Source organism: Nyctibius grandis, chromosome 4, assembly GCF_013368605.1.
Source record: "Nyctibius grandis isolate bNycGra1 chromosome 4, bNycGra1.pri, whole genome shotgun sequence".
In the NCBI taxonomy this organism is placed as follows: domain Eukaryota; kingdom Metazoa; phylum Chordata; class Aves; order Nyctibiiformes; family Nyctibiidae; genus Nyctibius; species Nyctibius grandis.
This window is the reverse complement of record NC_090661.1, coordinates 44,438,135-44,452,189: the sequence shown is the minus strand read 5'-3', so window position 1 is coordinate 44,452,189 and position 14,055 is coordinate 44,438,135. Positions and strand designations below refer to the sequence as shown.

Below are 14,055 nucleotides of genomic sequence, written 5' to 3'. Positions count from 1 at the left end.
GACTTTAACATCACAGATAATTTACCACAAGGGAAGAGATTATCTGCTCTCTTAAAGCCAGTAGCAAGCACCTAGTTAGTTTGAGGCAGTTTAGCCCTCAGTGAACAAAGAAGTAAGCTAGGATATACAGACTACTATTAAGGAGCTACTGAGGACTTTTTTCCAGGACATTTTGTTCCGTGTGTCAAAGTGCTAAAATATGAAAATGTATATGAAGCTTCACAGCCTAATTTAAAAATAAACAAAAAATCCTCAGATAAGCATAAATAACTATTATAACCACATGTGGGTTGCTTTTGATCTGTAATTGTGTGCAGGAGTCCATGTACTGTTTAACTGTTTCATTCCTTTCCATTGCCTAAGGTGCCTAGCAGGTACAAGGGACCCCACTTTCAATTTCATTTCTATTATATCCCCCTCTCCTTTAAACAGGTATCTCTAATGAGGTAGTATGTTGCCACCATTCCCCATTGCAAGGAAATGATAGGAAGGGGATTTCAAATGGTTGATTAACTTGACTTACATTCAATCTGTCACTAGTATTTCCTTAGAACTCTAAGTAGAGCTGGCATTACATGTCATGTGAAGCTTATCTCCTCTTGTGAGGAAATAAGGAGTCAATTCAAGGCTAGCCACTGGGAAATTTGTGAGTAATAACAGAAAACAAATTCCACTAGATTAGTATTTTCTTCCCTAGTTTCACATCACTGTAAAGACGTGACTCTAGACTGTGATGGCAAAAATTGTGCCACACAAAATAATTGATGAAGTATGTTAATGATACAGTAACATTACCAAAACCTGTCATTAATAAAAAAAAAAAGAAAAAGAAAAGCTCAGCTTGGAAATATAATTAAAACTTTTGCTGTAATTTCAGGCCATTGAAAGTGGCAGAAGATACTAGAAGGTGACAGGGATTCCTCACTCTCAAGTGTGAAAAGAAGATTGGAGTAATTTCTTTTGCAAGAACCAAGTTAGGCTGTTTGTAATCACTGTGTCCTGTTTGGAATGTGTTTGAGCAAATCAAGCTCGGTTATTATCTTTGGAAGTATTCTGGTATATACAGAAGTATAATGAAACGGTGACTCTAAGTTTAATATTGTTTTGCAGGGAACAGATGCTACTTGTGCTGCTCAGGGTTACTGAATCCGTGCTGAAAATACCCCCCCAAACTTTCTTGCAGTATCAAGGAAGAAAAAACTCCACTTTAGCTGGAAGACTTGCAGGACCTCTTTTCCAGGCAATTAAACATAAATTCACTTTAATTCAGCCTAATTTTGACCAAGAGATCAGATGCAACAACCAGTGTTGGGTGGTTTGTCACCTTAAATCATTGATCATGTTACACAGATAACATGAATGGTGTGGGTTAAAGAACTGGCTACATTTGTTACTTTCTGTCCTATATTTAATGACACTGTGACATTGGTTTTGGGGGTACTATGAAGTTAAAAAATTGCTGTCCTTTAGTTGAGTTGGGATAACTGGCAACGTGTATGCAGTTTTAGCCTGCTTCCATTGCAAAATTAGCTCTAGGCAGCACAAAATCTTCTGGGCCATCTGTGCCTAACCAACTGATTTTTTTTATTCCTTACAGTAAGCTGTAGCAGATCCTCTCAAAGTTTATAGTTGCAGAGTGCTGTTGTGGTAGCTACTCTGTAAATAGGATCTGTAAAGTCTCCAGATGCTTTAGTAGGAAGAAAAGGATACACAAGATACGAATGTGATGAGAACTAATTGAGAACAGTATTACAAAACTCTTTGACAAAGCTTGTAAGATACCAGAAGGTCTTTCATGAGTCAAACCAGTTGTTCCTGTACCTAAGTCAGAAGCCCATGTTAACATAACACTTGATAATTCATGAAAAATCTGTGTACTGATGAGGGAAAGAATGTCAGGACTACACAGAGATTTCTGTGGCAGTTAGAGGCTTCCTTTTAAGCAGTAACATTTGAACTTTGTCATCTTATGTTCAGAACCCAACTTTTCTCACTTTATTCTTTTAGACTCTAATAGTAGCTTGGATCAAAGCAAATCTAAATGTGTACATCTCTCGAGAACTTTGGGATGACTTGCTGTCTGTAATGTCATCACTGACATATTGGGAAGAGCTGGCCACTGAGTGGTCACTGACAATGGAGACACTAACTAAAGTATTAGCTAGAAACTTGTATAGCCTGGACCTCAGTGACCTGCCGCTGGATAAACTAAGTGAGCAGAAGCAGAAAAAACACAAGGGCAAAGGTAAGTCAACAGTGTATACACATCATTTGAACTTGAGCTGGAGTAATGAGATGTTGGGCACAGCATGATTTTGGTCTAGCCTTTTTAGTATACCTAATTAGGCATCTCCGTCACCTGAAATAACCCAGTTTCTTTAACATAAGGCCACTTTTTAGAACCACCACAAAATCCTCATGTTAAGATTCAGTCCTGCAAATAGCCACATATGGAATGTAGTTCTTAAAGATGTGTTGAATTTAACCTGAAATGTTACACTGTAGTGGGTTGTGCCTTTCTCCTTTTATCAAAGCAATTAAATACTTGAGTCCCCATCATAACTTCTTGAAAGTAACAAAGATTACACATTTAGTAAAAATTAGCTAGCTAGCAAGTGGCTATTGCAAGCGCAATAGGAATACTGATGCTGAAATCCAGTGAATGTAGTTTAAAGACGAAATATAAGATGAACATAATTTTTTTGGGGTACTAATTCATCACTAAGCCATGGTGAAGACAGGTTTTGTCGAAGTGACCTTGTTGGACTGTTTAAGAGAAAGGATACTTTTAATAATCCATATGAATGGTACCAGTTTTTAAACGGATTGATTGCTAAACAACGCAGGAAATACTCTGTAGCGCATAATATGGGGAGAGGAGGTGGCTACTTGCTTATAATGGTACAGTTCTGGAATTGGTAAGGGACAGGTAGTCTGTCCTCCTGGGTGGAGGGCTGGATTGAGAGTTGCAAAACCTGGGTTCTCTTCCCAGATCAGAGACTGACTTTCTGCATGTGACCATGTGCAGTCAGTTCTGTCTTTGTTTCCACTTCTGTAAAAGATGGGTAACGGTACTGTACTCCTTTAAAAGGTGTTTTGAGATCTAATAGTCAGAGGCAGGATCATAATTAGGGTGAGTAATAAAGATGGGAAAAAAGTGTAATTTTTAGTCTACTTTTTAATCTCTCTGTATTCTGATTGATGTGGTTCTCCAGTCAAACCTAGGGGAAGGTACTTCCTACTAATATCCTAGGGTTTGTCAGTGAGAAGTAATCGATGTGGATTCCCTCTGTTAAAGAGGATGTTCTTGTAGGCACACGCTTCCAAATTTCTCATCTTGGGCAGATGAGAAACTTCACACTTTCATTTTGTTCTTCTGGTGTGTGACAACTGGGCAAAAATACATTTCTCTGTAGTTGACCCTGAGAGGTTGTTCCAGACCATGCACTTCTGTTTTCCTATACTATGCAGCTTTCTTCTTTGCTTGCAAAAGACACAGTTTTTTTAAAAAAAAAAAAGTCTGATGTGGGATAAGAATGTGTGTGGTTATTTGAATATAGGCATTAAAAACATTTTGAATAATCTGTATCACTCATACAGAGCCACATGCGAAGAGTTTATGTTAGCCTTCAGTAATAGAGTTCCAGAGAAAGCCTCCGTTGTTAAATGTGAGTTGCAGAGTTAAATCCAGCTTTGGAAGTAATAAATATCGTGCCAATTGTGGCAAATTTCTTTGGCCCTGTTCGTTTGCTAATAATAATGAACATGTTGTACTAGGGTTCAATTTCCAAGAAGGTGCCCTTTTAATGATTGTAATTATCAAGTATAATTTTGGATTATGAGAGTTCAATGTGGATAAGGGAATAAATTACAAATATTATTTAGTTCACTTTGTTTTTACATAGTTGTTTTTGATAGCTCCTCCTATGAGCTTTATTTACTTCAATATAAATGTCAAATCTGAATTTGTTCCATCTTGTCTTAGTCTTAGTATAGTATTAAATGTGAATTTAGTATAGTATTTTTTTGTGAATTTCCAAAGAGCCTTGTTCTCTGAGCCCATCATCGCATTTTTTTTGCTTTTGCATCTCATATTAAAATATTTTATCATCTTTATTTCATGATCCTCAAATGTCACAAAATTATTTGGAAAAAAACCCCACAGTATTAATGGTCTGTAATGTATGGTTTTGTGTGTCTTGTCTAACAGGAACAGCAAAGGAAAAATTTCTATAGTTACACATTTTATCAGGCTACAACCTTTGTAAACCCAGTTCTCTTGTGATTTTGCACTTGATTGGTCAGAAAAGAAAATCACAATAGTTTAATAGCCCCAAACGTTCTGAAGAAGTTTGAATATGCCTCAGTGTTAATGCCGACTGAGTGGGTTTATACGTTTAAAAATCAGTAATGAGCTGTTTAGCTTTTGAAATCATGCTTGCTTTGATAACGTAATTTATTCTGTTTAGCTTTAAAACTCTCTGAAAGAACACAACGGCAAATAGCTGGTGATACAAGAATAGAAGTGAATAGATTTGCAATTCTATTTTTGCAGGAGTTGGACATGAATTCCCAAAATCTTCTGTTGATAAGTCCTTTTCTAGAGGCTGGAGCCGTGATCAGCCTGGACAAGCACCAATGAGACAACGCAGTGCTACAACCACTGGCTCTCCAGGAACAGAAAAGGCAAGAAGCATAGTACGTCAGAAAACAGTTGGTACGTATCTGTAAAAGCTGATATAAGTGACATTTGAGAAAGGGTAAGGAATTAATAACTGACTTTTGTCACAACATGGATAACTTCTTTCCACAAAAGTATACTATCTATAATGATTAGTTAAATGTGTAAATTATGCAGCCTTATGTGCTTTGAGGGTAGCTGAATGGCTTGTGATTACTAGAATTACAGTTACTGCAAATGAAAGTAATGCAGTTGATGTATTAATTCTTAATGAGTTTGATCACATGCTGAAGCTGGTTTGGGACAATTATGCTGTTGTATGTATATGAAAGAGAAAAAAGCTGGAATGGTTTGAGCAATGGTATGGATAGGTGGGTAACAGAAGGCTTTTTAAGTGCATGTTTGCATAAACTGTGCGCAAAATAGGTTGAATATTTTCCAACTGTGCAAAGAAAAGTGAGAAATATGTATATGTCTGCATAGTTTATAAAACGTGTTGTCTTTTACTATACCCTGAATCTTGCATTAATGAAAGACTGGCACAGATGTGTGCAGTTCTCCATTTCTGAAGTCATCTGTTTCTCATTTCATTACTTGCACATACTCTTTCCTGTGTTAGAAATAAGTGATGCAAACAGTGCTTTAGGTGGATTGCTCAAAAGAAGACTCATTTATGTTCGTATGATTTGTTTAGAATATCTTAACGTGAACTGGACTAAAAATTTCTTTACTCTGTTTTCTCATCTTGATGATCTCAGTGCTATCCCTTAGGTGAAGGAAAATTAATCTGATTTTACTTTTTCATTTAAAAGAAGAACCTTTTAAGGAAGATCTCTTGCTTTTTTATTATCTGTTGTAGTAGTGGCTTCGGTCACTGTGTGTTGTTGCTTCACTGATACTTCTTGGAAGCAGGTATATTCTGACACAGTTTTAGAAACTGGGGATGCATATTGGCAGTTGAATATATAATTGTGTAACTTTTCAGAAATTAACATTTTCTTACTTTTTCCAAAAATATTTGCAATTAATTTTAAGTCACGGAGGTTATTTAGGCAAAGTCTTTATTTGAATATTCTTCAAAATTCTCCATTTTAAAAATTTGTTTTCTCATAAGACTTCTGTTGGTGTGGGAGAGTTAATTGTTCTATAAGCAGTACAGACACATGGGAAAATGAAGTCACTACTCCAAAGTTTCCTGTCTTTTCATGCGTTCAGATGCTACACAGCTTTTCCTGTATCTCATGCTGACAGCACCTAGTTTGGCTAAAGTTTTCCTTATGGATTACAGATACTTTAAATGTAATTTCTGCTTCTCTGTAGATAGTCTGTGATTAAGTGTTGCAGAGTTTTTGTTTTAAATCTTAATTGTGTTAACAAGGTAAAGCTCATGTTAAAATTTCTCCTTCCCAAATCATTAATATTTCAGCTGTTCTGTCAGAAGGTTGTGTTGTTTGGTCAATTTATTAATAGTTTTGTTTTGCTGCTATTTGAAAGATGGCTATTTATATGATGTTAGCCCTAAAATGACTGAAATTTATCCTAATCAAGCTATATATTGACCTGGTTAGCAGCAAACTAATCTGATTTTAGTTTCACTGTACTTTAGCTTCCATGGTTTTGTTCCTTTCCTCCAATTATCTTACATATTTGATATTAATAAGCCAAGTTTGTATTACTGTAACCAGTTAAAATTTCAGCTCTGTTCATATTGTAGAATACCATCTGTGGACAAGCATCACAGCATTAGTAGGATGATTTTAAAACATGAAAAGCCCAAAAAGAGTTGCCAGAGCCAGAATCCCAAGCTTTTCATTTTTTTTAAAATGATAATGAAGAATATGTTACAAAAGCATATGTCTTAAGTGTCTGCAAACAGTTGCTTGCTATTGTCTCTCAGGTCTGCTAAGAGAGCTCTTCGGATGCTTCTTAATCTGTGGCAGTTAACATAGGGTCAAATAATAAAAAAACTGGTTTATAGTCACAATAAGTAACATTTTCTATAGAACATTTTGCTGGTCAGATCTTCTCCTTCCGTTTAATATTAGCTCCACAAGCTAAGTCTGGAATTGAGTCAGACCTCAGATATGTTGCATGATACCTGATATGTAGTATATTCCTTTGATTGTGAGTAATATACTCTTTATATCTGAGTATGGAGGATGTGCATGTTGAATATTTTATGGTAAGAAAAAGCTGGGGTTTCTTTTTCATCTGTTTCATGTTGTACACGTTTTGTGTACATCTGTGCACCTCTATTTTTTGAGCCATCCTCATGCCAGCACACATTTGTTGCTGCACCAAATTTGTGTGTATGTGCGTGTGTTACTCAAATAAAAATCACAGCATTTCTGATATGCAGTGTGTACATTTTTAGCCTGAACTTATGTAAAGTAATTTTTGGAAAAGGACCTTTAAACGTGATATGCATATGGGTTGAAAAATCTTCTATAGCTCTAGATACAGAATTTGTGGCTTAGGCAGCAGATTCTAGTCCTATAAAAATATTGAAGCAAAAATAATTTACTAATCTGTTGTTCTGCTTTTGTCTATAGACTGTAGTGGAAGGTTATAAACTGTCAAATATTTAGTCCACATTCTGTTATTAAGTCTGCCTCTACATAACTACTTAATTGAATGTGACACATCTTATTTAAAATAATTCACTGAGATCACGTTTTCCTTTTACAGCATCTCAAAGTTAATTTTGCTTTCAATAAAAATACATTACAATTTTTCCTTCAAAAGTTTCTGTAAAATTTCCACCTTCCAAATTGTAAATGGGTTGTTTTGACCCCCCTTGTTAGTATCTATGTAATATGATGGAAAAGATCCAGTCAAATCACAAGGGTCACTTGACATTAAGATTTGTAATCAACACAGTATCCAATCGCAAAAGCTTGGTTTATTTAGAATCATACAATCATTTAGGTTGGAAAAGACCCTTAAGATTTACTATGTAGCTTGTTATTTTTTCTCTTGCCTATATTCATTTTAAGATGCACAGTGATGACTGTAATGCATCTAACTATCACTGTATCCTGAATTTTATTGTTGAATCTCTTAAACACAGAGATGTTAAAGCCTTACACATAATTGCCTTTTTTAAAAAAAATCAGTTTCTGTCTTATAAACTAAGTTTAATAGGGAATGGCTTCAGTCTTTAAAACGTCTGTCTTTCTGAATTGTTCTTTTCAAACTGATGTTAAGACTCCACTTAAGTTGTGCTGCATTTGTCCAATGTGTTTTGTGCTCTATGTACATTGACCTACACAAGTTACCTGCATGTTGCTGTTAGGGACAAATCTTTAACCTGATCTAGAAGTGTGATGTGCTCAACTTTCACTGCACGCCATTCATGTACTTCTGATTCCCATACAGATCAGGAGCACTAAGATTCTAAGTCTATATTCCATGTTGTTTTGAAAATATATATAGAAAAGACTGATTAAATATTGTACTGATAATATTTATGTAAGATGCATTGAAGTTTCCTTAAAAGAAGTTTATCAGCAACTATTTTAAAACAAGTTATCAAATTTGCAACAGTTTGAAACAGAAGCTGCTTGAAACAATGAATATTACTTTTTTTAAGAACTTCAAGTGTACTTTGAGATTGAATGCAGTATCGGTTCTTGCTACGTCTTACTCTGACAAAGAAAAACAAATCTCATGAAGATTCATTTTAAATCTGTTAGAAAAGCTGCAGATATAACCTTGATCCTGATGCCACAATTCTTACGTAAGTTTTTCATTCTGTAGGACTGTTGGCAGGATGTGAGATATGAAAAGTTGTATTAGGATCAGTTTAGCAAGATTTATCCAGTATCGATTAAAAGCCAGACCCTATGGATAAGAAACAATTTAATGCTTTTTGTTGTCAAATCATTTACCTTCCGTCACTTCATTTTTAATGTGGAACTATAACAAGTTGTGTTGAAAATTTCTTCACACAGAACTGGTCATTTGCTCCTTATGCTTTTGAATCTCTTTTGGAGAATCATGATTTCAAGAGTATGGGTATGTGTAAAATTCAGAGATTTTTTTCAGGACTAAACCAAAGGAAACTAGAAAAATGCAGGTGTAGTGCAAGTTGTTTTTTCTGTTAAAAAATTTCAAGTTCTGAGTGCTTGTGGAGTGACTTTAACTTTGATTTTTCAACCCCTGATGCAATGGGAAAAAAAGTGTTAATTAATTTCTTGATTTTGAATGCAAAATCTCTGTAATCATCATAATAAAGGCATTGTTGCTGCTTTACATAAAAGTTAGAAACTCAAAATGTCTTATGTGTCCACTGATGTTTTTCTTTCTTACAGCTCTGCCAATATCTGCTGTGCCGAAATGTTTTAATTTTTGAATTTTCTTCCTTTTTATCTTTGTTTTCTCTGTTGCTGCTTTTTCTGTGACACAAGCCTTTCATTATAGTCACTCTTCTTTTTTCCTTCCCCACTTCTTTCTTTTCCTTTTTAAAGCCATGAGAAGCCGATCCATTGGTGAATGTGCTCTGCCATCGGCCTATATACGCAGTGCTAAAAGTGCTCCTGTTCTGATCCATACTTCCAAACCCTTCTTGCCTGATATTGTTCTCACTCCCCTTTCTGATGAGCTTTCAGGTAGTGCCACCTCTGCTAATTTCTGCACCCCCTTTATCACTTTTTTAAACCTTCTGCTTTCAAATTCTGCTAAATCAGTAAATTTTTCCAAGTAAAAATACTTGGGGGATGGGGGGGAGAGGGAAAGAGATTAAGAATGAATATTTTGAGTTATGTGAAATACCATGCTATTTTGCAATTCATTCTGGAACTGTTGGAAGTTAGTGCTGTGCCAATGTTTACTGTCATAAAAGTGAAAATTAGAGAAATCTCTCGCTTTTTCAATTTATTGATAAGCAGTAATAGAGCAGCTGTCTACCAGACAGTACAACTAATCTAAAGTTTTTATTTGTCTTGAGTGAGGGAGGGAAAGGAAGAACGTGATTTTATTTTGACTTGCCATTTACATTTTCTACGTAAATTTTTTAATTCATTGTCATAGATGTTATGTGAACAACCATGATAATGATATACTTTAGCTCCCATGAAAAAAGAATGAAGTATATGGTATCATATAATATGCTTTACAGTATGCCTGTTTTTCATTAAGATATAAAAACATTTTTAAAATTTATACTGTTTGGAATTCTGAAGTGGTATGTGTTGGTGGTGTTTTCCAAATGATCCATTTTTTACAGAGTTGTAGTTTTCCTCAACATTTCGTTTGGTCTAGCAGGGTGGTTGGCTAGAAGTTTGACAGTACCTTTCTTTGCATAATTTTCTTTGAACAAATAGCTTCAGCGATTAGAATTACCACAGATTTTTAAAATGCATGCATGAAAGTTTACAGATAATGTTTTTTTTTTTTTTCTTGTGCTCTACCTATTACATAGGTGTAAATTAGTAGTGTGTAAGGCTGACAATCATATTATGCCTTTCTCTCAATGAGTGAAAAAAAAATGAAAGCACAGTGGGAGGACTATATATATAGTCAAAACTATGTGCAGATATAAGGACTTAATGGCAGTAATTTTTTAATGGAAGATAAGTTCTTTTTTTTTTTCGTTTTCTGTCTCTCCTGCCTGCCTTTGTTACCCAAGAAGTATCAAGAACTGTATTTTCATAATTATATTTTGATGTGTGTCCAAAATTAAGTCGTCTTGTTGTGAAACAGAAACTTGGTGCCTTAGTATTCAATCCAAAAATGTAAATGGAGAATCAGGAAAGTTCCAGGAACCCACTCTAGAGATACCAGACTTTCACAATGAAAAATTATGAAGTGTTTGAATGCAAATCTTGACACCACAAAGAAATAATAATAAAATACAAGTTATATGTAATAAATTAATAAACTTCTCACTGCAAAGGATATCACTTCTGAGATACAAATTATTAGAGCTTAGAAGATAGGTTTCTTTATAGGAATGATACATGAACAACCTGTTAGGAAATAGATCTTCCCTGGCCATAACATTGTTGGAAGTAGTAAATTCTTAATTAAGACCTTAAGAGCACCCACAGAAGGGAATGAGGTGAACTATTATTTTGTCATATAGTCACCGATACTTAATGATCCTGTCTTAAAGAAGGCAAAAGTGCTTTTGCAGTCAATTTTATCATCCATGTTTCTGAAAAGTCCTAGCTTGCATCTTTCTTCTAATGTGTCACAAACATGATGGCTCTCTTGCTATTATCCATTTTGTTCATACTCATCCGATACAAAAACTGCACGACCAATGTAATTCCTAAAAGTGAAATAGTTTTACAGACCTTTGCACTTCTACCATAGAAAAAGTCCTAGGCGCTTTGTGGTTTTCGTGTCTTCGCCAAGAGATGAGTGTTGAAACAGCTTCATGATGTGCCCAAGAATCTTGAACATTGCTAGAAAACTAAAAAGCTCTAGTGAAGAAAAGCAAGCCATTAGTGTTGATGGGAAGTAGCAGAGGAAAGGAAAAACTGTCCACTGGATCAGAGTGCACTTTGGTCTTTTAATTTTCTGCATTTTTGTTGCCCTCTCTCTCTTCTTTTTTTTTTTTTTTCTTTTAAACATGGAGCTTTATCATTTTCCTTGCTTTTTCTTCTTACAGTAAATATATTCTTTTCTGAAAGTCTTCTGTGTCCAGATGTACAGCATGTAATTTGGGAAGTAATCAAATTGTTTCTATCATAAGTGTGCTTTAGGTAATGAATGATGTCACAGCTAGCTGTGACAGCCTTTCCTCTTACTTCATGTTTATATGAATATCCCTGTTACCTAAATCAACAGCTCAAAGGAGAGGATATTTCAAGTGATTCCAAACGAATAGGATGCTAATAATCTTAAGTTTTCTGAAGTGGTATTCAGCTCCTTTTTTAGCTGGGAAACTTTGAAAGAAGAAACTTACTGAAAGTTTGACTCACTGAACACTGATGAATCTTGACAGGTAATCCAAAAGAATGCCTTTATGCCAAAACCTTTACCTTATGTACAGTGCAGTATATTAATTTTCAAGAGGAAGGCAGAACACCCCACTATAATTTATTTATCAAGACATAATGTTTCTACTTGAAGATCAGTCAGCATGTTAGCAAAATTTATTGCAAAAGCTCAGTATTGACATCCAGTCATCTAGCATCATAGAGGATGCTTTTCCTAAGATTGTAATTCCTTCATGTAATTTTTAAGTTATGCAGTATTTCCATGTGCAGAATATTTGCAACTTTTCAAATAGGATCCAGAAAGTGGAAATGGAGGTTTGTGCTTCAGGATGTTTAGTGATTTGGTATAGTGCAATTGTTGCAAATCTGCAATATTTCTGAAAAGAACTTTTCTTTTAACCTGTTAGAATCATGGGAAACACAGTCTTACATGTTTACAGGATAACTAGCAAAAATAATGATTCATTCCTGCTCCTATTGAGAATTTTCAGGTACAAGACTGCTTGTGAAAAAAAAGTGTCTGTGAGATGTAGGCAAGATTCCTGGAAGCAATGGGCCACAATGGCAGACTAATGAATTGCAGGTGGGAGATTTTTCCTTATCCACTGGGACTAAAAGAATCAAAGGAAATATTAACATGAAAGGGAGATGTATATTATGCCTTTACAACCTTGCTCCCTAATCAGTAAGTAATCATTAAGTTGAAATATAAAGAAATCATAATTGTAATGTCAGTATGGATGTTATTCTTTAATCCCAGAAACTTGCAGAAGGAGTGTGTTCTTATAAAAGAATCAGAATGAAAGCTGGGAAGCAAAACATGTTATTTTTCTCCATTTTCTGAACTAACTTTCCATGATGAAATACAATCCTGTCCCAATGTTATATGGGAATCTCCTACTTGCACTCATGCTGTCTTGCCAGAATGTGTCTCTACATGAGTTCGTATTTCAGCATATCTATCTCCCACTTGATGCTGAAAAACTACCTTTTCTTTCTGCCTTCTAGCAGAAAAAGGAGAAATAAGGTTGATTTAAGGAAAGTTGTGATTCGGTGAGATTGGCTCAGTTTCAATCTCTTCCTCACTGTAACTTGCACCCTCAGTAAATCGGCAGATGACACCAAGCTGGGTGGGAGTGTCCTTCTGCTGGAGGGTAGGAAGGCCCTACAGAGGGGTCTGGACAGGTTAGATAGATGGGCTGAGACCAACGGCATGAGGTTCAACAAGAACAAGTGCCGGGTCTTACACTTCGGCCACAACAACCCCATGCAGCGCTACAGGCTGGGGGAAAAAGAAAGCGGCCCAGCGGAAAGAGACCTGGGGGTGCTGATCGACAGCTGGCTAAACATGAGCCAGCAGTGTGTGCAGGTGGCCAAGAAGGCCAATGGCATCCTGGCCTCTATTAGGAATAGTGTAGCCAGCCGGTCTAGGGAAGAGATTGTCCCTCTCTACTCGGCACTGGTGAGGCCGCACCTTGAGTACTGTGTCCAGTTCTGGGCCCCGCACTTCAAGAAAGATGTTGAGGTGTTGGAGCGAGTCCAGAGGAGGGCGACCAAGCTGGTGAAGGGTCTGGAGGGTCTGACCTATAAGGAACGGCTGAGGGAGCTGGGGTTGTTTAGCCTGGAGAAGAGGAGGCTCCGAGGTGACCTTATTGCAGTCTACAACTACCTGAAGGGAGGTTGTAGCAGAGTGAGAGTCGGCCTCTTCTCCCGGGCAACTAGCGATAGGACAAGAGGACATAGCCTCAAGCTTCGCCAGAGGAGGTTCAGGTTGGACATTAGGAAGCATTTCTTTTCAGAAAGGGTTATTAGACATTGGAATGGGCTGCCCAGGGAGGTGGTGGAGTCACCATCTCTGGATGTGTTTAAGAGAAGACTGGACATGGCACTTAGTGCCATGGTCTAGTTGATGTGGTGGTGTCAGGGCAATGGTTGGACTCGATGATCTCAGAGGTCTCTTCCAACCTGGTGATTCTGTGAAATTAGGAACCAGGCCAGCGTTTCTCCTAAGTACATGGAGTGTGTCAGATACACAGCCTTCTGGTGCACAATTGCAATGTAGTTAGTGAAAACTCCTTAGGAATTGATGGTGTCCCAATTTGACTGTATACCTGTGTGCAAGGGGGAGCCCTGGTTGTGAAGGAGCTGTTCATTTGGGTTTTTAAGCATTGTATTTTTAGTGCTAATATTGCAGTAACAGTATATTTTTAATTTCTTTAATTTCTTCCTCTGTTCTACAAAAAAGAAATCTCTAGTGGCACAAGCGCACTATATGTTCATTTGAAAATGTTTGTGTACTTGTATGTGCTAGTCATGTGTAGATAAGCACCTAAAATTAATATTGGATCAACACTGAAATAAATCTAGCTGAATTTATTTCAATGTGTGGAGCTGCTTGGCGTGCATTTGGAGTTCTCCATCCAGTAA

General features: G+C 36.3%; 1 protein-coding gene across 9 annotated transcripts in view; it reads left to right on the top strand.

Moving 5' to 3' along the window:
• Positions 1-14,055, top strand: part of RALGAPA1 (Ral GTPase activating protein catalytic subunit alpha 1) — a 143,737-nt gene that overhangs the window by 37,191 nt on the left and 92,491 nt on the right. For 7 of the 9 annotated variants that reach the window (XR_011048079.1, XR_011048078.1, XR_011048076.1 and 4 more), the window contains 4 exons: positions 1,111-1,240; positions 2,008-2,245; positions 4,556-4,717; positions 9,151-9,291. Coding sequence is in view for 3 of the 9 variants with exons in the window: in XM_068399692.1 (XP_068255793.1) it covers positions 1,111-1,240; positions 2,008-2,245; positions 4,556-4,717; positions 9,151-9,291 (671 nt within the window). In the remaining 6 variants the exon portion in view is untranslated. The remainder of the gene's footprint in view (positions 1-1,110; positions 1,241-2,007; positions 2,246-4,555; positions 4,718-9,150; positions 9,292-14,055) is intronic. The other 2 variants (XR_011048080.1, XR_011048077.1) reach the window with 1 other exon arrangement.